The sequence below is a fragment of the Pelecanus crispus genome, chromosome W (assembly GCF_030463565.1).
Source record: "Pelecanus crispus isolate bPelCri1 chromosome W, bPelCri1.pri, whole genome shotgun sequence".
In the NCBI taxonomy this organism is placed as follows: Eukaryota; Metazoa; Chordata; class Aves; order Pelecaniformes; family Pelecanidae; genus Pelecanus; species Pelecanus crispus.
The window spans coordinates 14,449,462-14,474,813 of NC_134675.1; the positions used below are offsets into that span (position 1 = coordinate 14,449,462).

General features: G+C 38.5%; 1 protein-coding gene across 1 annotated transcript in view; it reads left to right on the forward strand.

The window, feature by feature from the left end:
* Positions 1 to 25,352, forward strand: part of LOC104036601 (proprotein convertase subtilisin/kexin type 5) — a 252,794-nt gene that overhangs the window by 221,795 nt on the left and 5,647 nt on the right. The window contains exons 11-17 of the mRNA XM_075725548.1: positions 105 to 222; positions 1,314 to 1,502; positions 12,110 to 12,246; positions 18,370 to 18,513; positions 21,060 to 21,162; positions 21,711 to 21,904; positions 23,391 to 23,475. Coding sequence (XP_075581663.1) covers positions 105 to 222; positions 1,314 to 1,502; positions 12,110 to 12,246; positions 18,370 to 18,513; positions 21,060 to 21,162; positions 21,711 to 21,904; positions 23,391 to 23,475 — 970 coding nt within the window. The remainder of the gene's footprint in view (positions 1 to 104; positions 223 to 1,313; positions 1,503 to 12,109; positions 12,247 to 18,369; positions 18,514 to 21,059; positions 21,163 to 21,710; positions 21,905 to 23,390; positions 23,476 to 25,352) is intronic.

Consider the following 25,352-nt stretch of genomic DNA (forward strand, 5'->3'; position numbering starts at 1 on the left):
GCATATGAATCTCCGGAATTATTCTATGATGAAAGTTTTTATCAATGTTACAAGTTTTTTTACAAGGTTTCATCCTATAATTGCATTCTGCTTGTACCTTGCAGTGAGCCACCTCTATGGATTTGGACTGATGGATGCTGAAGCAATGGTGATAGAAGCAGAAAAGTGGACAACAGTCCCTCCACAGCATGTGTGTGTGGAGAACACAGATCGGCAAATCAAGTAATAGCTGCTGCCAAAACTCTTGCTGGCATAAACTTATGGAAAGAAGTTGGGTATAATATACCCCTCCCTTGCATTGTGTTTAATGGGTGATTTTGAAAGCTACACTGAGGATCTCTCTCACCTTCAGATATGTCAGATCATTTGCCTGTAAAGTTTGTTCCCTGCAGTTCTTGGAATGGAATTTAAAGAATGTCCCAAAACCTGAAGTTATAAAACAAGTCAGGCTGGATGTTAATTGATACTGGCATAGATGATGCTCTGAAGAACAAGAATGTCTAGTTGAGTGCACTGCAGTAATCTTTGTAAGATGAGTACAAACTCAATAGTCCAGTGTCTAACAGACAAATATTCTTTTCATTAAAATCTTATATTATCACTCTGAAACAGTCTCAGGAGAGTCTCTGTCTCAGAGGCTAAGACTAAACTGTTTTTTGCTTGCTAGGATAGGGTCTCTATAGAACCAGGCTTAAGAGTAGTATTCTGTACATGCACTCTGTGGATGCAGAGAGAGCATGTCATAAGGCACATTTCCAAAGCCTTAAAATCATTGAGGAAAGTTTTTATTTGATAGATATACTTGACAGTCTAGGTCCATAACTGGTATAGTCTGCAAGGAAGCCATGCCAATTTAAACTATCTGAGTCCGATACTGTTTGCCCACTGTTTGCTACAGTTAATATGTAATACTTGCTATCACATAAGCAAGGACTATGGCTATGCCAGGCATTTCCTGCTACTTAATGACTGTCTGTCATCCCATGACAATCCCAACTGGCCAATAATCCACAAAAAAATGCTCTGTCCTAAAGGCTTATTCCTATTACAGGTCTTCACTGTCCTCTTTTAGCACGTGTACATGTCAGTATAGCGCTTAATAGAAAGCCCAGTAATTGCCAGTGACTGCAGTAAAGTAATTACACTATGGTGATATTTTCAGCTAGGAAATAAGTATTAAAACTAAGGGTTACAGGCTACTGATTTCTCAGAAATGATTGTCCAACACTGACAGTCACTACTAAGAAAAAGTGATTTAGTTGTCAAGAACAAGCAAGAAACATTGATGTTGTTTTTATATGCTTATATTATAGAACTATACGGCCTGACAGTGTTGTTCGTTCAATTTACAAAGCCACCGGCTGTTCAGATAATCCCAACCACCACGTGATCTACTTGGAGCACGTGGTTGTACGCATCACTATTACTCACCCTCGACGTGGAGACTTGTCAATTTACCTAACCTCTCCTTCTGGAACTAGGTCACAGCTCTTGGCCAACAGGTATAGTATGGCAACACAACTTTGCAACCCAGTCAGCACGCAGAGCCTGCACTGAAATTGAAACATCATCAAAGAGTAGTCAAGTCATTACAGTAGGTTTTGCTGAAAGACACAAAGTTCTTGATTATTTTTTCTGAGAGAGATGGGGAAAATGAAGAACAAATGAACTGAAAGATGGCAATCCCTGTCTTTATCAGTAGAAGAATAGGCTGTGAAGCTGTTGAAGATCATAATCTTTAAAACTAAGATTAGTCAATTTTGATAGTCTTTTGTGGCTCACCAATTATTAGATGGCTGGGAAGTGCAAAGAAAATAATAACAGGCTGAGTGTTACAGAAGGAAACTGAAACTGAATGGAAATGTGTTTCTACATACTATTGGCAGTTATTTTTCATTCCTCTCCTTTCTTATGCCTTTATCTACTAGTAATAAAAATCAGAAAGAATAGTAATCTTCTCTTACTATTTTCTTTAAGTTTTCAGAATATGGTTATGACTCCTGATGTTACCAATTTGCATATCCTTTTTTTCCCCTTTTGTAGTAGTATGTAGTATGCTCAAGCCATGAAAGGCTCTTGGTAGGAGAATGATGAGAAGTTGCACTAGCACTTTAAAATTAATGGGTCCGTCTATAAACAGCCTATTAAAATTTAAAAAAAAATCAGCAATTTCCTTCATCCCATAGATCTATGATGGATACTTGCTGTTGGATGTCAGGCCCCTCTAACATTAGCCACTAAGAAAGATCCATCCTTTTTTTTTCATCCTGTCACCTCTACAGTATGTTCTTGGAGAAGCTGTGAGACTGCATCAAGTAGTTTATTTTTTTCCAGATTGAACTCAAACAAGTATATCTTTATCCAGTGCAGCATTTCCAACATTTGTGCAATTTCAGTCCCTAGAGATGAGGTACATCATTAGCATTTGTCCTCAACAAACTGAAAGGCTACCCAGTGGTATTTCTATTTCCTTGGTCTACTATGAGAAATTTTCTTTGAAGAAACCATCAGCATTCCTTCCCAGATACATAATGCTAAATCAGCAATCAAGAGCACTGCTGCCTACCACAGATCATTAAAGCACTAAGAAAGCCCAGAGGCCTCCTCAAACTCCATCCCATTTCCAACTGTGCGAATAAGTTACAATGATAAATGCTTCCATACTTCTCCAGCTGGCTAGAAAATTCTTCCTGACAGGACTATAGTATAATAAGGAATATTTTTGCCTTGGTGACTAGCAGCTTTAGATGACTGCAGCTCTGCTGGACACAGAGCATGGCTCCCACACAAAAGTTGTCATTAGTGCAATGTGTCTCAGAAGCATCAAGAGCTGCTGTGACACGTCACAGCTATGTTGTGAGAACTCTTCTGCCTTCCCACTCAAGTCTTCACAAAAGTTTATATCCCTAGTCTTATTCCTCAAAGCTTTTAATGAATTGGGAGTGGCTTGCTTTCCATACTGTCTCATCACCTACATTTCCCCAGTCAGATTTGCTGAAAAAAGCACATCAAATGGAAAGAAAGTTTTATGTAGTTTTTGGCCCCTTTAGGATATCTCCTGTGTTTTATTACCAGTGTTGTCAGTGCCTTGCAGACAAAACACACATGCACACACATCTATCTCCCTGCTACACTGAACAAAGAACTTACCCTTTGCTAATAAATGCAGAGGGCAGACTTCTACCCTCTGAACAGTTACAAATCAGACTTTTGTTTTCTATTTGAAGGAATCCTTCTTTAGCTTTCTGTTCTGTTTTTATGCCACAGTTCTTCCATGCTTCAAAATGAAAAAATCTAAAAGTCCTCCAACTAGGTATCCAAACAAAACAAGCTTGTGTAAACCCAGTGGTCTTAACACAGCTAACTCTTGGCTCTAGCCTTTCTTGTCTTGCAGTTGACTCACAGCAAGTGGGAAATAAAGACATTCCAGCATTCACAGTTCACCTCTGGTGATGACTGGTATGTGGAAAAAGTACAAAGTTTAATTCAATCAGTCTCTCTGTAACCCCTGCTCCTTAAAAAGTAATTGTTTTCTGTGCCTGTGGTAGAGAGAAAAAAAGTAAGTGTGTGTATTGAAATACAGTGGTGTTCAGCTGCTTCTTATCCTATACTATCAGAATGCTAGCATGAAAACAAAGAAACCTGAAAGGCCATTTAATGTTTTGCCATTTTGTAAAAAAAAATTATTCACGAAAGAGCAAATATTCATATGGTCACACCAGAAATTCCTTCCCCAAGCAAGCTTCAGAGATATACTGACTTGTCACTCACATTTGGCTGACACCAACTCACAGCTCTGAGGTACTAATATTAAGCAATAAATGTATTGCAAAATCTAGGTCTGAAATACACTAGAGCCTTCACAAAGCCCTTTCTTAGGGTAAAGTGATGTATACAGATACAACACTTTTCAAAATGATATTTCAAGACTTGTTTTATTTGGATTTTCTGTTTCTTACATTTAGTTGTCTTACAATTAGTATACTGAGTGTTGGGTGTGTATGCTTTAGCATCATGTTATGAAAACTGGGGTAGGAGTATTGTTATTCACTAACATGAAAATTTCTTCAGTTTTGAGGCATTTGATTTTTAATGTATTAATCATGAGGGCATCAGAATAAAGTCATTCAAGTGCAAGTAGCATGCGGGGATGCCTTGGCAGCAAATAGTCTGGTTTTTTTTCTATAGGCAAAGGTTCCAGAGGCTGCTGTACATTACTACTACCTGACTGAGATGCTTTTCTCAGACATACAAGAGCTTTTAATGCACATGTACATGATTAATAGCAGCAATACCAGCTGTTTTTACTGAAACTAGGGAAAACCTCATTGCTTTACCATTACTCATATAGGTTTAATTTGAAACAGTTTGCTGGTAAAATGTCTTAAAGTGCAAAAGGTATATTTTACACATGTGCACTTTTCTACCAATTCTGGAAAGAAGAGTCACTATGTAGTTTCTGGTGCATTGACAGTAGGTTCTCCAGGCAATACCTGGCCTTTTTCTGCATATTTTGTTCTTAATGTTGGCATCCCCTAAAATGACTTCAGTAAGAAAACTTGTTAATTGTAGGTGATGTGGATTCCTTTGCAGCCATTTGGTGGATTACACTGTCACTGCCTTGAGCCTCATGTATTCTTTAAAAATTGCATTACAGGGAATATATGCTTTGTTGTTTGGAAAGTACTAAACATGATTACATTATATATACTGCAACAGAAGAAAATACAGGCTTGGAAAGTGCTGGCTGGTGTAAGGATGAGGATTAATTGTTCAAATGATTACAGTTAAGTCCAAAGGGGAACAGTATCCTCCTTTTAAAAATAATTGGCTACTGAATTTGGCAGCATATGTTTCTGAGTATTTTTGAGACATACCACGATCTGTTCTAAAAGACACTCAATACAGGGGGCCATGGGGGAAGCAGCTAAATAGAAAGAGAATAGAAGCCACAAACTTGGGGCTGGTTTGTCTCCTACCAAAGTCACAGCCTGTTTAAATCTTGTTCTTTAAATTTAAACCAGCTGCTGCCATTCAAACTGCATAACTAATTTTTTTTTAACCATGGGGTGGCAAGTTTCCAGGCCACTAGGTTCCTATGCTTACATGGCACTGACATTAATAATACCTTTGTTCAGCAACAAAAGGAAATATTTTCAATACCATCTTCTTCCTATAATGAAACCTTCAATAATCAGTGCATTTTAATAATACCCTCCTCTGCAGAAAACTCTTAGACCAAAACTGAGGTATACTCATCTGATCTCACTTGCAAGATCACTTCATAAAAAATCTTGGTGATCAGAAGTAGAGGAAACCTTTTCTTTATCAGAGGTCATTTTAATTTCTGGACCAGTCCATCTTACATCTTTATTGCAGTTTACACATTAGACTCCATTAGACTCAAAATGACATCTTAGGGGTAAAAAGAAAAGGATAGGGTTGACTTTTGTGCTGAGTCTCAGTGTTTCAAGTAGCTGTGAAAATTACCCTATGGTGACATTATTAAATACAGGATGAGCAAACAATAATCCTCTGCTTATGCTATGTCCACAGGATAAAGCAGTTCTTAGAAAACTTTCTCCCAACTCTAACTTGCTATGTTTCACTTAATTTCTTGATTGTCTATGTCTTTTATTTTTCTGAATAGACACCCAGTACCCTTCTACCACCCATTCTTTGAACTGCAATTACAATGTCAATATCTCTAACAAGGATTTGAGTACTTCTTTTGTTATATCCTGTCAGTTTTATCAATAGATGTGGTGAGGAGCTCTGGGGATACTGGAGACACAGCATTAAAAAACCCAAACAGTAAACAATTTTTTTTATCTCAAAGAGGAAAAAGTTACTGCTGATTTTCTCAGCCCAGCAGGAAAGACTGACTGGGTTTCTATACAAAAGTGTAAACGACTGCAAGGGACACTATCCTCCATCTAACTCATCATGGAAGTTGTTCAAAGACAAATGTGGAAAAAGAATGAAGTGCAATATATCTGAGATCTAGAATGACACATGCCTGCCTTTGAGGACCGAAACTAGTAAAGAATTAATCAGGGACATCTGCAGGGTAGGCAGGTATTGGATTTTAAAATTCAGAACTTTAAGTTCAATTTTAGTGGAAAATTAGCATCCATAATTAAAAGTTTGAAATAATTTTCAATAGTAGAAGTGTGAATAAAGACAAATGGATGAAGAAAAATTTGGGATCCAGCTAAATTTCTCAGATTATGGGTTTTGTACTGAACCAAAAAGAGAGGAGCTGTGTAAGACGGACTAGAGGAACACCACCTAGAATTTTGCTTCCTGTAGATAGGTTTGCCCCAGCTACTATGGCAAGGATGAATGGGTTTTTTCCTAGCTTTAGAAAAACTAGGCCCAGCTCAGTCTTAGTATAACAACACTTATTACATTGAGTTTCATCTGGAATAAATTGAATTGTGTGATAAACACTCAGTCTCCCCTACTGCCCTTACCCTAATCAGAGATCCCTTTTCAGACCTACATGACTGATGGATAGGAAAAGTCTGTATCTATGGCACCGTGTTCATTCATGCTCTTGCATTAGAATTTCTACCTGGTTAGAGTGAGGTTTCTGAAGATTTACTGCAAATTCAATAGGAAAACACACACAGCTTTTAAGAAGACAACTATTAGCATCAGCCACACAGCTGACTGACCAGTGCAGTATGTGGAACTCAGCAGCCTGACATGTCTTTAGGTGATGACAGAGCATTTCATGCTTATATATATATATAAGCATGTATATAAGATGTATATAAGCATGGTCATAAAAATCATCAGATTATTCTAGACATCTTGTTAAACTATTTTAATCTATAAGAACCTGTAATAGTCAACTAACAATTCATCAGACCATATACTAATAATTTACTAGTCCATGACAAGCCAAGTATATCCTTGATATGAAGTTAGACATGATATCAGTCTGACAAATACCAAAATCAATTAACCATCTGGACTGGCTCCATAATCCTTAAAAAGATCCTATTCTGTATGTTTTTCTTTCTGAATAAGGAAAAGTACACCTGAACTTTTTGGTAACTATTTCGATTGTTTCATCCTTTCACTCAACACCACTGAAAGGGAAATCCAGGTTATTTGATTTGAGAGAGCAAAAGCAGAGCAACATAAAAATACCTGGACTGTTAAGTATGTACAACATACACATACAGATAGCCTCAGAGTCAGTATCTTTCAGCTTTTTTTTTTTTCTTAACAGTTCTTTTGATCAGTCCTGTTCTCAGCACTAGTAAGGCCACATCTGGAGTCCTGTGCCCAGTTTGGGGCTCCCCAGTACAAGAGAGACATGGACTTACTGGAAAAAGTCCAGTGAAGGGCCACTAAGATAGTTAAGGGACTGGAGCATTTTAGTTAAGGGACTGGAGCATTTTTCATATGAGGAAAGGCTGAGAGAGCTGACACTGTTCAGCCTGGAGAAGAGAAGGCTTGGGGGGGGGGGGGGGGGACACACCCATCAATGTATATAAATATCTGAAGGCAGGGTGTAAAGAAGACAAAGCCAGGCTCTTTTCAGTGGTGCCCAGTGACAGAACAAGAGGCAATTGGTACAAAGTGAAAAACAGGAGGTTCCGTGTGAACATGGTGGATGAAGGAAAGGCTATGGATGTTATCTACCTGGACTTTGGCAAAGCCTTTGACACAGTCTCCCATAGCATTCTCCTTGGGAAGCTGGCAGCTCATGGCTTGGACAGGCGTACTCTTCGCTGGGTAAAAAACTGGTTGGGTGGCCGAGCCCAGAGAGTAGTTGTAAATGGAGTTAAGTCCAGTTGGCGGTCGGTCACGAGCGGTGTTCCCCAGGGCTCTGTTTTGGGGCCAGCCTTGTTTAATACCTTTATCAATGATCTGGATGAGGGGATTGAGTGCACCCTCAGTAAGTTTGCAGATGACACCAAACTGGGTGGGAGTGTTGATCTGCTGGAGGGTAGGATGGCCCTGCAGAGGGACCTGGACAGACTGGACCGATGGGCCGAGGCCAACTGTATGAGGTTTAACAAGGCCAAGTGCCGGGTCCTGCACTTGGGTCACAACAACCCCATGCAACGTTACAGGCTTGGGGAAGAGTGGCTGGAAAGCTGCCTGGCTGAAAAGGACCTGGGGGTGCTGGTTGACAGCCGGCTGAACATGAGCCAGCAGTGTGCCCAGGTGGCCAAGAAGGCCAACAGCATCCTGGCTTGTATCAGGAACAGTGTGGCCAGCAGGAGCAGGGAGGTGATTGTCCCCCTGTACTCGGCGCTGGTGAGGCCGCACCTGGAATACTGTGTCCAGTTTTGGGCCCCTCAATACAAGAAGGACAGGGAGGTGCTGGAGCATGTCCAGAGAAGGGCAATGAAGCTGGTGAAGGGTCTGGAGCACAGGCCTTATGAGGATCGGCTGAGGGAATTGGGGTTGTTTAGTGTGGAGAAGAGGAGGCTGAGGGGAGACCTTATCGCTCTCTACAACTACCTGAAAGGAGGTTGTAGTGAGGTGGGTGTTGGTCTCTTCTCCCAAGTAGTTAGTGATAGGACAAGAGGAAATGGGCTCAAGCTGCGCCAGGGGAGGTTTAGATTGGATATTAGGAAAAATTTCTTCACGGAAAGGGTAGTCAAGCATTGGAACAGGCTGCCCAGAGAGGTGGTGGAGTCACCATCCCTGGAAGCGTTCAAAAAACAGGTAGATGTGGCACTTTGGGACATGGTTTAGTCTAGTCTACCCTTAATTGGTTTAGTGTGGGCTTGGTAATGTTAGGTTAATCGTTGGACTGGATGATCTTAAAGGTCTTTTCCAACCTAAACAATTCTATGATTCTATGATTCTATTTGTAGAAATTCAATTAATACATTTAAAAATTCCAGTTTAAACTTTACTTTATAAAATTCAAATCTTTCCCAAAGAAGTTCAGGGAAATGTTCATTCCACATGGTATTCCTTTTTTCTGGGAAATAATCTTACTAGGTTTTCCTGCACCTCCAGGGATGGAAATAAGAAAGCTTACAGTTTCAGCCATAGCATATATTAGGTAGAGGCGTTTTTATATATCCAAAAGCAAGACATAAGGGATTTTTGTTTTTTTCCTCCCAAAATGACTTAAAAGAATGATGCAAGGCTAAAATAGAAATCTATCAGCAGTTTAAAATACCAAAACATAACACAAAATAATATGGGAAATAACATGGGACTAATTGCAGTAAAAATAAGCATTAACTAGTGCTTCTATGTATGTGAATGAACACCCAACGAATATAGAATTTAAAATATAATTGCATGGTACTTATATAATACTATAGAATTTAGCTGCTATTGTGGCAATTAGGAATATTGCTGCTTTGACTGACTGTTTAAAAAGTAATACATTAGTTATCAGCAAAACACTGTATCACAATTTGACTAACTCTCTTGGAAATACCCTGCATAATGACATCAGTTGGACATACTCACATGCAAACTTTGGGTAATAACTAGGTAGATAATTTCTACCCTTTCAGTAAATGATGTGTCAAATTATGTGTTCTATCTGTCATCTTTTTGTGAAATCTGTTGTATTCATAGAATCACCACCTCTCTGGGCAGCCTGTTCCAATGCTTGACTACCCTTTCCGTGAAGAAATTTCTCCTAATATCCAATCTAAACCTCCCCTGGCGCAGCTTGAGGCCATTTCCTCTTGTCCTATCACTAACTACTTGGGAGAAGAGACCAACACCCACCTCACTACAACCTCCTTTCAGGTAGTTGTAGAGAGCGATAAGGTCTCCCCTCAGCCTCCTCTTCTCCACACTAAACAATCCCAGTTCCCTCAGCCGCTCCTCATAAGGCCTGTGCTCCAGACCCTTCACCAGCCTTGTTGCCCTTCTCTAAACACGCTCCAGCACCTCAATGTCTTTCTTGTATTGAGGGGCCCAAAACTGGACACAGTATTCGAGGTGCGGCCTCACCAGCGCCGAGTACAGGGGGACAATCACAGGGGGAGATCTTTGTGTGTGTGTGTGTGTTTGTGTGTGTATATCTCTCTCTAAAGCTGAAATGTGCCATTTTAGTAGAGGCAACAGTCTTGATTAGAGTGTATCTACCTCCCATCAACAGCTTTGGGGTACCAGGCAACATTTTAGTATCTCTTACAACAGTGGCCAGATTGAGTTCTAGCTGGGTTTTTGCCTTTCTAATTTCCTCTCTGCATGACCTAACAAGATCCCTGTACTCCTCCTGAGTTGCCCGCCCCTTCTTCCAAAGGCGGTAGACTCTCCTTTTCTCCCTGAGTCCCAGCAAAAGCTCCCTGTTCAGCCAGGCCGGTCGTCTTACCTGCCGGTTGGTCTTACAGCACATGGGGACAGCCCGCTCCTGCGCCCTTAAGACTTCCTTCCTGAAGAAGGCCCAGCCTTCCTGGACCCCTTTGCCCTTCAGGACTGCCTCCCAAGGGTCTTTCCCAACCAGCGTCCTGAACAGGCCAAACAACTGATTTAACAGTGATATGAAACAGGCCAACTCTGGTGGCATAATTCTATATTTAGAACTGCATCAGAAGTAAATCTCATCCAATCATCAGTGAAAATCCATCCTAATTTTAAATATATATGAATATTTTATTTTAATGTTATCAACACTAATAAATATGAGTACTATAGTCATTCATAGAGAATGGAAAATGGTTACACAAATGAGAGAGCAAAAATCAACTACAGGCTGAATCCTGTAAGTGCTCCATGCATATGGGTCCTACTGAAGAGAGTTGTGGATATGTAGACCCATGCAGTACTTGGCCTCATGCCTCTGACCAGTTTTCAGCAAGAATGGCATTTTATGTGAACATTTCAACCAGAACTTGGCACATATTCACATTGCTACACGAGTATCCTGCTTTCCCAATGTTTTCCCAGTGAACTTCATAACCTTTTGAGAATAAAGATTGAAATGTGCTTAGAAAATAACAGTAAAGAATCAAGTGAGTATAAAATGTATTTTTAAGATTGATTAGAGTATTTTTAGTCAAACACTATATTTTTCTCAATTTAATGGAAAAGTATTCTAAATCCATTGGATTTTCTACTGTACAGATTTTTTTTAATGAAAAATATTTAAGTATAGCTGTCACCAGTAGAATAAAAGCAAATTAAAATGGTGATAAATGCAGTAGTTCTCATTGTGCTTTGTGTGTGAGAGAGGGAGATCTTTGTGTTTGTGTGTGTATATCTCTCTCTAAAGCTGAAATGTGCCATTTTAGTAGAGGCAACAGTCTTGATTAGAGTGTATCTACCTCCCATCAACAGCTTTGGGGTACCAGGCAACATGCTGTGAGTACTGAACAGAAGTGCAAGTTCTCTTGTGTCTTTCCAAAATCTCATTAATAAATTCCAGTTTTAGGCAATGAAAACTCCCACCAGTCCACCTTCCCCTTCCCCCACCTGATCAGCATCAAATTGCAGCCTCTGAACTGGACCCCCCATACTAGAAATTACTGTAATCCAGGCCTGAGCTTTAACCTCTTCATGCAAGACCTAAGTATTTATGGTAATGTTGTTAGTCAGATGAAATCATCAGATGCCATTAGTCTCTCAGTTTTACCCAAACTCAATCCTGTCAAGTGTTTGACTAGAGTAATATCTTGGTCATTTGAGGTTTGAGACCAGTGTGTCAGTTACATCTGATTGCCTCACAAGGAATCACATATATTTAGTTGCTCATATTGTCTCAGTCACTTAATCCTTTTATTTTCTTAAAAACCCTTTTCAGTATTTCAATTCAAAACCAAAAATAAATGTTACAGAACTTTTCCAACTTAGTTGCTTGTATTTACATCATACTTTTAAAGCAAAGGATATGCTGTATTTTATGCACTTTTCCCAAGACAGCTGCATTCTCTTACGCCTTAGTAGCAATTATGACAAATGATGACATGTAAAGAATCTTCTCCATTAAAAAAACACAAAAAAAAACCCCAAATGGCAAATTTGTTTGAAAGATGTGCTGAAAAACCATTATGAGTAATGTTATGCAAAGTACTGGCTAATTAGTATATCTTTCAAGAGTCTGGAGACTTGGAGGCTTAGCTCCACTAAAATGGTGCACTTAAAATAACATCATGATTTATTTTAGGTTATTTGATCATTCCATGGAAGGATTTAAAAACTGGGAGTTTATGACTACTCACTCCTGGAGTGAAAAAGCAGCAGGTGACTGGATCTTGGAAATCTGTGACACTCCATCTCAGCTGAGAAATTTCAAGACTCCAGGTATGACTTTAACCTTTATTTGGGATCAGTGGATTCAGAAGAATGCTTGCAGTTGATAACACTGCTTTGACTCTTTTACACCTTTGATTTATACTTGTGAGATCTCATTGGTTTTAATGTAATTGGCACAGCTGTGAAGACTTATGCATTATTCTAAATTTCAGTTATCAAAGCAGACTTTATTTTTATGTTGCTGATATTTTCCATTTAAGATGTGGTTCTCTCTCTGAACTTACTTCTGGTTTCTGTGGAGAAATTCACCTTCTCAGGGTAAACTCCCCTCTTTCTTGCATTCCAAGTTGTTGCCTTGAAATATAAAAAGATAGTTTGCCATTTATAGTTAGATCATACTGAACGTGAATTCTTCAAGCAGAGGAAGACTCCTGTACCATCTGGCAGGTTACCAAGAGTCAGTGCTTTAAACAAACAAAATCTTTAGTAGGTGGACTTTTCAAGGAAAAAGACACAAAACTGCATGAAACTGCATGTGCCACATTTGAAAGAAGATAATATTTCCATGTACAGACATCTGTTTTCATGGATGTTGAATATAGTTTTATCTGACAGGTCTTCAACATACATTAGAGCAGCCCAGAGTTATTCTACTGTATTAATTTTGCCAGGGACTCTCATGGCTGATATAGGGCCTAAGAATTTATTTCTGTGTTGTTTTTCTTTGCTTTGTATTTTTTTATCCTACCCATAAGGAAAACAGTGTTTACATAACTAGAAGATCCCTTTATACAGAAGAAATTGCATTGTGCTCCTGTGCATATAGGTAAAGTGCCCAGGCCTTGCATTTGTTTACTTAAGAACTAGAATTTTTAAGGCTACAGACATTCTTCTGTTTTAATTCCCACTGCACAGTTCAGTTTCATTCACAAATTTCAGAATGAGCACTTCAAAAGAAATGGAGATTGAGGCTTTCAAAGAGACTCATGGGAGTAGGTGCTTACTTCTATTTGCTGGTTATAAGGTCCCTGTAGACCTACTGAAACTTTCAGCCTTGAGACCCATTTTGAAATAGATATAGTATATAAAGACAGAAATATATGCATGAATACTGAATATAGTCCTTCTCATGGGGCCTCACATCAAAATAGGTGGAAACCCTTTAATAAAAAAACTCTCATGGGGCTACATCTGGCTGGCAACCAGTCACCAGCGGTGATCCTCAGGGCTCAATCCTAGGGCCAGTTCTGTTCAATATTTTTATCAATGATCTGGATGCAGGAGTTGAATGCACCATTAGCAAGTTTGCTGACAGTACTAAACTGGGAGGTGCTGTTGACTCTCTTGAGGGACGAGAGGCCTTGCAGAGGGATCTAGATAGATTGGAGCATTGGGCAATCATCAATGGCATGAAATTTACCAAGTCCAAGTGTCAGATTCTGCACCTGGGATGGAGTAACGCCGGACACAAGTATAAACTGGGAGAGGAGTGGCTGGAGAGCAGCCCTGCAGAAAGGGATCTGGGGGTGCTGGTTGGCTCAATATGAGTCAGCAGTGTGCCCTGACAGCCAAGAGGGCAAACCACATTCTGGGGTGCATCAAACACAGCATGACCAGCTGGTCAAATTAGAGCTGAATGCTACTAATGTATTGGAAATTATTTATCGCTAAGGCTAAATTAACACTTACTCTTGATATCTTAGCCATGTGATGTTAATTGTACCAGCAAATGCAGAGCAAAGTTTCCAGTACACTAAAAGGGGTATTCATTAAATATATTGAGAAAAGTAACCATAGACTGAGCATAACAATGCAGTTCTTTTTTGTATGTCCAGAGAATTTTCAGTGCTTTTGAATTTGATAAGACAGGTATTAAACAACAACTACATAGTTTAAATTCAATCAGATTACTTGGGGGGGGGGGGGGGAAGAGACAAAAATCAATGATTTTCAACTCTGTCTTACACTTTTTATTCATGAATCAGCCAGGAGCTGCTCTGACTTGAAGGACAAGTTAGGGCAGCCCTTCACCTTTGTATGTACTGGCACCCAATGGTTCCTCCAAGAGGGATGAAGCATAGCCAGAGTGCAACACATTTCAGCTATTTCCCCTCTTTTCTCTGCCCTGGCATGCTCCCTATACCAAAGCCTGGAAAAGAACTAGCATGGAGCCATTTTGGAAACTGTTCAACTGGGCTATTCTCCAGACATCATTTACAGCCCTTGTATGTTACCAGGACAGTCTAAAAGAGACAGGCTACATTTCCAGCTTTACACTTTAAAGCCTGTTGCTGCAAATTCTTTTTTATGAGTTCTCATTTGGTCTTGTTGGTTTATTGATTTCAGTACTTTATATATACTCTTCTCTGTGCCTCAGTGGCTATTCTCATGGGACTGATTTCCTTTGCTCTATGAGGACTAAAACCTAATGTTTCAGCTCTGGAGGAAAGGGGGCGGTAAGGCCAGAGAATATGGAGAAAGTAGACCTGCCCAGATGAGGGTGGTGGAGGAAGCTAGTATGCTGAAAAATCCTGCTGGAGAATGTATACTTTACTTTCTTTTAACCTGAATGTGAAACACAGTTGCAGACAGGTTAGGGTTTTGTACGCTTTGGGATTTCACAAGGTGCAGTCTGGTTGTGAATTTGGGCCCTGGTTCATTGTATCGTATTTAGTAATATGTCTCCCAGCTTTCTAGAGTGGTTCTTGCCTCATGATGAAAGCTGTCCAATGGCATTTCTGTTCAGAAAAATTTGAAAGTGCCTGCCTGTTCTTCACTGGGGGGGTGTGGTGTGAGGTGAGAGAGATGATACAGGGTTCTTTCTGGATCTCGAAAACAAAGGCCCAACAACAAAAGGTTTAATGAAATGGCTGTTTTAATAAGACAGAATAAAAAGAGGAGTATAGATAGTGAGTAAATCTTACATGCCTTCAGATGCTGGGTACCCTGCATTTGTGCAGCATTGGATGGACCCCAGATGGATTTTCAGATGGCACGATGCACAGATCCTGTCTGTAGAGAGGTTCCTTCTCCCTCCCATGCCGTGGTGCATTTTATTTTGTGTGACAAACAGAATCATATATCTTCTCCTGACAAGTTGGCATGTTATCTCTGTCATAACATCCACCAGCGTGCAGCACAGGCCACAATGGGACACTCTAGCAGATTCTGTTACAGTGGCTACTCATGTAGTATTGGCTTCTCAAGCCTTAAGTACAAGGCCTAATAGAGCAGACATGGCTTGCTCAAGATCACTAACTCCTTGAATATGTCTTCCACAAGACTCCCAATACACTGCCATATATTAATAGTGGATAAACTCAGCTGTTTGGGCATGCTAGGGTTAGTCTCCACACTGAACAGAATGCGAAGTAAGCAAAAGGTGCTTAAACATGATTTATGGTGCCTTTCCAGTTTATCACCATAGCCTGCAATTTATCACACTGGTATCACTGTCATGCCTGTTTCTCATTTCTCTCTGTGTGTGTATTTGTTTAGCTATTAAAAGATCTTTAATTAAAGAGCTGCAGTTTTCCTGTAATCAAAATGAGAACAAAGAGTCAATGTGTCATGATATCCTGACACTGGCAAGGTGATGCCACATCTGTTACCCATAAAGAAATGTAGGGTTCAGTTCATAAAAATAGTGCATGTGATTTCTGCATTTAATTCTGTAGAGTTTATGGAGGGGGATAAGTGCTTGCAGCGAAATGCTGCGATATACCCTTTCTCCTATATATACAATATGGGACCTCTGTTATGTACTAAATACAAGCAGGATAAGGGATTAATTTAGCCAAGCTAAACGATGGAATCAGCCAAAAATGGGGACAGAAAGATTTTGGCTCAAATGTGCACACTTTTTTTTATTCATTATAAAAGTGTGTGGATGTATGCTTATTTATTGAAATATTTTCATTGTGCAAATTAAACCTGCCTTGAGGCAGACTTCATTTTTTTGCTGGCAAGTCACATGAATTTTCTCTCTCTTTATTTACTGAACCATTCTTAAAAGGAAACAAATCTCCTGAGAAACCCTGCATTATTTCCCTCGCTGACATTTTGCATTAGTTATACATTCAAGGCTCTAGTCCTACCTGCAGGTATATTAATACAAGCCCTTCCATGTGTATAAAATTCAGACACAACAATGCACTGTGCCTGAGGAGCATCTTTGCCTGTACTTATTTTTAGTGGGTCCTTGCAGACATTAACTTCTAGTATTCGGTATTTTTACCAGTGTTCTGGAAGAAATATAAAATCAACACTTGGAAACTATAGTGATCATTGGGGCAAAATAATGATGAGGATGGAACTTAGCAACTTAGCAAAACACATTTTTCAATTGCATCCATTATATTATGGTCTATATGCTGTAGAAGTGGGTTAAAACACAAAAAGAACAGACACTGTATGCAGAGAAGCTGTAGCTTTGAAAAGGCTCTAGAGATGACTTTTTCTAGTTAAATATGAGCTCCCTGTATAACTCTTGCTAAAAAGAAAGTGCTTTTAAGAACCCAGATGAATCACTTTAAAGAACATTGAGAGGTAACTTGATCCCTAAGTGTCTATACAGGAAGAAAAGATGTGATTTGGCTCTTTTTAATCTAGCGGGGACAAAAGACCTACATGGCTGTGATCTAAAGCTAGGAAAAGACAAATTGAAAATAAGGTGCATACAGTTTAACAGTCAAGGTAATTAGGCAGTAGTTTGGTAAGAGGTGTGGTAGGCTCTTCATGAGTTACTTTTTAAAATCAAGACTGAATGTTTCTTTAAAAGACATGCTTTGCTTCAGCTACAGAAAGTTGGAAATTACTGTGTGAAACAACTGTTGTATGATGTAGAGTCTTGCCTATAGTATTTTCTAAAAAAAAATTGAGTATAGAACAGAAAAGGTTTCATATAAAGTGTAGAAATTTCTATCAAATACAGGTTAAATTGCATTGGCAGAGACAGTGAGATAGCAGTTTTATTCCTGTCTTTATCCCCAATACAAAACAGTTTAAAAGAATTGGGTTACCATCTGTCATGTATCTGTCATTCCTCAGTGAAATCTGACTTTGCTTACTGTTGCATAATGCTTGGAGGATGAATACAAGCATTAAGCAGACAGATAATGTATTGTTTTCATCATGCTATTGGAGGATATCAGATAACAATGGGAAAATACAGAAAAATAACTTGATTCTAACAAAAGTCAAAGTAATTTGCTTGCCCAGGTTGAAAAAACCCAAATGAATATGAAAGTTCCAAACAAATTACTGAGTATCATTAATAGAAGAGAAAGGTTGCTTGAATTTAATTTTACATGAAACATATTGATTTTCCTGAGGAGAGATATACCTATACATAATCTTTAAATCAGTAGTCAGAGAAGAGTATTTTAATCACAGAACAGCCTCCAAAAATAGAATCTTTCAAATTTATAAAAGAAATACTCCCCACTCCCCTATTTCCTGTATCTTCTTATGAGAATTTGACATGTACAACAAGCTGCTTCAACATAGATAAATATAATCAAAAGATTCCCATCTTATCAAGCAGGGATGTATTTTTTATGCTTCATTACTTTAAGAATTCTTTCAGGCCTGAATTGTTTTGCTCTTTCATGGAATAAATTCACTGGGGAATATAGACATGGAGGTGGAGACTGGAATTTCACACCTTGTGTCCTGACAACCTGAACTGGTGACTTGATATACATTTATCTTTTTATTTTTCCACTAAAAAACTTGCCAAAAAAGTAACATAATCCCTGAGGCAGGCAATTCTTTTCTTTCTTCACTCAAGTATTGAGAGGATAAAATATTAGTGACTAACTCAGACAATGCAGTGATATAACTGCCAAATCACTAGGCCAAATAAATAAAAAATTATGCTGGTTTGGGAGGGGACATTGACATTCTACTGTGGAAATTTTAAAATAAATTGTTTCGTATCCATCAAGATATATCCTGTTAGCCAATGAAAAATACTCTTGAGTATTAAACAAAATGTAACCCCTTCCTTAAGTCAGAATTCTGAATATATAGCTAGTTAGCGAAAAGATCTCAAATAATAATAACTGGATAATTAGTGTTATGGAAAAGTGAAATCTGGAGCAAAAACTCACCTTGCTGAACACCATATGAATGGTTTCTAAAACTAGATTTTAAATCTTTAACTTCTAGGCAAATTGAAAGAATGGTCCTTAGTACTGTATGGAACATCCATCCAGCCTTACTCACCAAGAAATGATTTTCCAAAAGTGGAAAGAGTGCACTCTAGTATGCTTGAAGACCCTACAGAAGATTATGGAACAAATGACTATTCAGGTATGTTCTTTGAAATATCATTCATTTACTCTGATTGTACATTTATTGAACGCATAATGGATTGAAGGAGTAACTTGAGACTCTGCATATATAAAATTTTTCTGTCATAGGACTTTGTATTGTCAATATATGATCAGATATTGTCAAGACTCCTGGCTTGCTTACTTGATATGTTCCCTCTGCTACATTTTGTGCCTCTTGGTCTTTTTGCATTAATTCAAGACTAGGATTCTGATCCCACAGCAGGGTCTGTGGTCTTTCTTGTCTGGGAAAAAATTACATGGTGCTGAAATACTAAAATAAACTAATTAATTTATTTTAAATTAAATAACTAATATTAGTCAAACATAAACAATATCCATAATCAATATAATGAGCCTTTCATGGATTTTCTCTGACTAGAAGAACAAAGTTATATTTATATTTCATTTAATTAGTTAGAATTACAGTGGCACAACTGACAATAATTATGCAGGATTTATAGTAATTATATATAGAAAAATTAATATTCTGAGGCTAAAATATGGTGCTGACAGAATGTCTACTAAAAAAAGTTACATCAGGATTTTCTCATGGGGAGATGGGAGTAGTGGGAGTTAAGTGAAATTGTTTCTTAAATTAAGATCAGAATTATTTGTTTCATTATTTAAAGTTTTATATATATTTTACCCTTATGAGTCTGTCCTGGTTTCGGCTGGGATAGAGTTAATTTTCTTCCTAGTAGCTGGCATAGTGCTGTGTTTTGGATTTAGAATGAGAAGAATGTTGATAACGCACTGATGTTTTAGCTGTTGCTAAGTACTGCTTATGCTAGTCAAGGACTTTTCAGCTTCCCATGCTCTGCCAGGTGCACAAGAAACTGGGAGGGGGCACAGCCAGAATAGTTGATCCAAACTGACCAAAGGGCTATTCCATACCATATGACGACATGCTCAGTATATGAACTGGGGGGGGTTGGCCGGGGAGCAGCGATCGCTGCTCGGGAACTGTCTGGGTATCGGTCGGCGGGTGGTGAGCAATTGCATTGTGCATCACTTGCTTCATGTATTGTTATTATTATTACCATTATTATATTATTATTATTATCATTTTACTTTATTTCAATTATTAAACTGTTCTTATCTCAACCCAGGAGTGGTTTTTTTCCACTCTTACTCCTCCGATTCTCTCCCCCATCCCATCGGGGTAGGAGGAGTGAGGGAGCAGCTGCGTGGTGCTTAGTTGCTGGCTGGGGCTAAACCACGACAGCATAGAGTTATAGAATTTTACAGTACAGTTAACATACTATGAAGAATGCACTGGGTTTTATATATGTATATATAAATACATATACATGCACACAAACACACGTATATGAATAACATTATCTTATACATCTCTGCTGTTTTCCATAGAAAGCTTTTAGAAGGAAAAGAAAGCATTTGGAAGGAAGAGAGCTATTCAGGCATGGACTGAATAGATGTCTCTGTCATGTCCATTTCAGTCATCACCACCATACTGTAGAAGGGGAAGATGGAGGAGAAAATAGGTTAACAGAAATTACAGGGTTACAGAGTTGGGAGAGAGACTCAGAGCCTTGACCGTTTATTGCAGGGAAAGTGAAGAGCAGGGTTTGAGGTTTAATGTAAAAGAGTGGATCCCAGCTCTAGGGAACTATGTGAATCACCTAAAGACAATTACCTCAGCTTGCACATGTGCTATAATACCAACAACATGTAACTTGTATCTCTGATGTAAAGGTTGCTAACTTTTTATGCTTTTGTTGTATGAAACAAACACTTCAAGTTTGCCTGATATTAAGAGGAATCTTGAGGATGCTGGCAAACTCAAAGCATTTCATTCACCAGAGAGCAATGATCCTAAAATAGTTATGAATTTACCTGCGTGCCCTGTTCCCCATATGTAAAGGTAGGAGTCAACAGTCCTCTCCTCCCTTAGCTGGAAGGACCTATTTGAAAACTGTAAATATGAGGTTCAGGTGAGATGGAAGATTAGTTAGCTAAGGTGTGTAGCAGCACAGAGGGAAGCTAGTCTGGACCCTGGGGGCTGGTTCACTTTAGTTGTGGTAGCTGCCTGGACCAATTGTCACCCACTCAGTAACCAGAGTAGCCACTAATCATGTTATTTGTCATTTATGTTGACCTGCTTGTGACAATGATGTTGCTAATCATTCCTTATTATGAATTCCAGAAGCCTTTGAACATCTCTGAATAAAAATCGAAATTATTTGTTACTCATTAGGAAAGCATATGTTTGGATCCAGAAATAGTTTCTGATAGATTCTATAGTGGATGCCATGCTTGCTAAAATATTATAAATCACTGTGGGTAGTTACTGAGGCCCAGATCTGCAAAGTCTTCAGATACTAAAATCCTTCTGTTTTCAGTGGAGCCAAATTACTATTTAGACCTCAGATCACATAAGGAAACAGAGTAATTGTATTCTGCATTAAAATACTGTGTTTTAAAGGGTACTAAGTACTGAATGAGAAGTGTTGTTCCCCCCCGCCCCCCCCCCCCCCCCCCGGATTTCTGGTTTTATTGTAGGTCCCTGCAATGCAGAATGCAGTAAAGTAGGGTGTGATGGGCCAGGACCAGATCATTGTACTGACTGTCTGCACTACTACTACAAATCTAAGAACAACACACGGTAGGACCAAGAGAAAAATCTTTACTTCATAGATTCCTTGGTGTATATCATAAATTCCTTTCCTCTTCTCTTTGCTGCAGTCATGGATAATTTATTTTCCTCTGAATTTGACAATTTTTCTTAGGAGTTGGAAAAAAATAGCTAATCAGAATTTAAAGTACAGCTTTCAAACACCCTTCCCCGATTATTTCATCATCTCTTGGTTATTTTTCATAAGGTGGCTATATATATAACTGTGATAGCTACTACAGCTTCTGTGGTTGAGTTTGTACAAGATAGGAAGAGATGTAGATGGTTAAAAATGATACTATATGACTGTCTGACAAGGCATTTGCCAGTGAGATAGCATATGCTGTAGGAAAACAAAACAGCCTGTAAGAGAAGAGGCAGATTGATGCAATGCTTGGGAGGATTACATTTTAGTAAACACGTGATCATTAGAAAAGCAGGAATGCTGAGAAATACTTCTGCTTTCCAGTCATGGTCCAGGAATTTGGTGGCAGGCTATTTCATTAACAACTCTGCCTTCTCTTCCCTGCTGTCTGCAGGATCTGTGTTTCGACCTGCCCACCTGGTCACTACAATGCAGACAAGAAACGTTGTAAAAAATGCTCACCCAATTGTGAAACCTGTGTTGGAAGCCATAGTGACCAGTGCGTGACCTGTAAATCTGGCTACTACCTGAATGAAGTAACCAATAGCTGTATTACCAACTGCCCCGATGGGTTTTACCTGGATAAAAGTTAGCATTTCTTATTGTTTCTTTATTGTGGGCTACAGAATTTGGTCTGGGAAGGTTGCTGGAATACTTACAAGCAAGGAAGGTGTATGTTGATGTATTTATCTCTTATCCTACTTCTCTTAATAAGTTGTTAGATGCCAAGTGTGATCAATAACCTCAAAAATTAACCTGGGAATCTGCCTTGATTTTAAAAATCATGCTTTGTGGTAGGATATCTTCTCTGCTTGTGGCTGGGAGTAACAGTAGCAGAACAAGGCCAGTTCAAGAACGAGTCAGCTGTAGGACAGAAAGGGATGGGCAGCACCCAAATTCTGAACACGAGGCATTCCCCATTCCCCCAAACTTAAATGCTGTGGCACCATCAAGACCTTGTGCACATAGAAGAGACAGAAGAAAAATCCTGCATGGCTGCTGAACTGGTGCTCTAAAAAAAATAGAATCCTCAGATGTAAAAAGTGCTTGTAAAGATATTTCTGGCAGACTTAAGTACCTGCAGTGATGTAATTACCCAAGAGCAGTAATTGTCTGCCATGTGAGACACCTGGCTTCAGTTTCCTCCTGTGATTGCCAAGTAGAGTGCCCGTGTTTAATTTCCAGCTTTGGCTAGCAAAAATACTTAGACATATATTCAATCATGTGCTTAAAATCCACTGACTTCAGTTAGCTTTAGACACATGCTTAAAAAATAAATATGTGCTTGAGAGCTTGGCAATAACTTAAGCTAATTTTCCTCAAGTTGAGTCTGTTTTGCCTGGAATGGTAATTGGTAAGTGATCTTCCTGTCTTTATCTCAACCCATGAGCATTCTCATTCCTGTTCTTCCTATTTTCTCCCCCCTGTCCTGCTTAGGGGGGTGTGTGGTGTGAGTGAGCAGCTGGGTGAGAGTTTGGCTGTTAACCAAGGCTAACCCACTGCAGTATTTCAAAAGGTAGGAGGTCTGAAGACAGAAAGGGAGAGAGATCTCTTCAAGTAGGGAGGCTTTGAGATGAAAAGGCAGGTCTTAAGTAATTTATGTCTTCATTTTGTTAAGATCAGAAGTGTTCATGCAGGTGTGTCCTTGAACACCAAATCAGGTAAGACAGGACAGGTTGCTTGTATGGAAGGCATAAGAGGTAAATTGTAGGAGGGTCACTGGAACATATTTGCATTCATCACTGTATATCACTGCTATATGAAAAGACTATTTAATTCCATATTATAAATAGTTAATCTACATTAAATACAATTATGAAGGTTTTTTATCAACCTCAAAGCATGATTTTTTTGTAAGGGTACAACTATTTCAAATGTTTACAAATAGTTTAAACCATTTGATGCTTGATGGGAAAAGCTAATGATAGCAGAGTATAGCTATTTTAGTGTAGCTTGCTGCTTCCATTCCTGAAGTCAACCTAGAAAGCAATGTCATGTAATAATTTACCCATATAATTTTATGAAATATAACTGACCAGGGTTTTCTGGGCTGTTCTCTTTTTTTCCTTTGTAGATAAGATTGTTTGCCGAAAATGCAGTGAAAACTGTAAGATATGTGTTGAATTCCAAATCTGCACAGAATGCACACGTGGCCTAAGGTAAGAAAACGATGGATGTAACTAAACACAAATACCTGAAGAGGCTTACAAGTCTATGGATACATAACAAAGGCAGTTACATAGCTATTTAACCTTGAGTGGTCCTCATTTCATGTGTTCCATTGCTGTTTAGATTTTAATATAGTATTTTCTTGTGCCATTATGGCTAACAATGGATTTTTAGAAGCTCTTTCATTTCAATTAAAATAGAAGCCACAGTCATATGGAAAGCTGACTTCTTCCCTTTTTTGACCTACAGTGTGGCAGTTGAGGATTATTTTACAAGTAGAGCTGGTGAACTGTATTAATCCTTCTGATTCATTCCTGTGATAGTTAGAAACTATTTTCTTGTCTTTATTGTATGTCTTCATGCATCCAATCATTCATTTATCTCAAGTATCTTAGGCTCAATTCTATTATGATATAATGTGCACATATATTAAACAGCAGTGGATGTTTTTTCTTGGTAGGGGGACTTAATTCCTGAAACTGGGAGATAAAATCCACAAAGAAGCAGTACACATTTCAAGCTCCTTTATGAATGAATTATCTTTTGTTCCAAGCAGCAAAGGTCAAAAATATTATAAAATTCATAAAGGACTGTATGCTGGCTTTATGCCACTAAAAATATGAAATCAGCATTCAGTATCTGTAGGGGTTCTTTCAGAATACAGATGTTCTATGAATGTTTTAACATTGACCTTTTACCCTCTGTCAAAGTGGATTTTCATCTTTCAGTTAGTAAAAGCTGAATGTTGTTTCCACAACATCGATAGCTAGATTTCTTTACATTTTATAAAGGAATTTTCATTTCTCTGTATTTACCTTGCATTTAGATTTTAAGTGCTTGCACAATTCTTATTACAAATATATCTATTTTTAAAAGTGACCCTTTAAAGAGGAAGTATGATCTAATGGGAAGGAAAGCATGGAATCAAATCAGAACATCAGTCTATTTACACTCTCTGTGAAATAGGAGTATCTACTTCCTTCTAAAAATGGAATTAAATTTGCACTCCATATTAAGATTTTAGAGAATTTTAACAGACTCAGTGTGGCATTCTGTGTATCTGAGAAATCAGATTAGTAAAGTAGCAATAGTAAAGTACAATAAAATAAAGTACAATAGGCAACATATATATCATAAGACATGGTCTCTGAAAAAAAGAAAGCTATAAAGCTATGCCCACATTTTCTTTATTTGTCAGGAAATGAGATTATGTACTTCCCTGTCAATTAACACAAACATTAGCTTGTACCAACATTGAAGAAAGGAGACAAGCCTATTCTGCATGAGAAGAGAAAGAGCAACTGAAGGAAAAAAAAAAAAACCACCACCTGAGAAGAACCCAAATTTCATGTTTTCTTGGGCAATATTAGCAAGCTGAGACTGTTTTTGGTAATCTTTATAAAGAATACTGTGTGGGTGTGACAAATAAATGGACCCTTCCAGGACATGCATTTCATATTCCTCAGTTGTTCAACACCTGCTGTACTTTTTTGGCAGAGTTATCTATGGGCAGGGCACTGGATGGGACTTGGGAGATCTGGATTTGAGTTCTGATCCTGTTATTAGCCGATTAACTAAACTTGGGCAAATCATTATTTTTTTCTATCTGTAAAAACATGATAATTCTACCTGCCTTGTAAAGTACTTTGAGATGTGTGGCTGAGGAAAAATAATAAAGCAGGTTTCGCTGCTTTTGTTGAATTACTAATTTAAACTATTTTTCTTTCCAAACTGGGATCATATGCACTCCTGAAAATTTCCAGTAGTGCTGAGCACACACAACTTTTATTGGATCTAGTCTGTAAAAGAAGATTAACACCTGCTTTGGGTGGTACTCCCTAGAGCTACAGGGCATTTTTAGAGATAT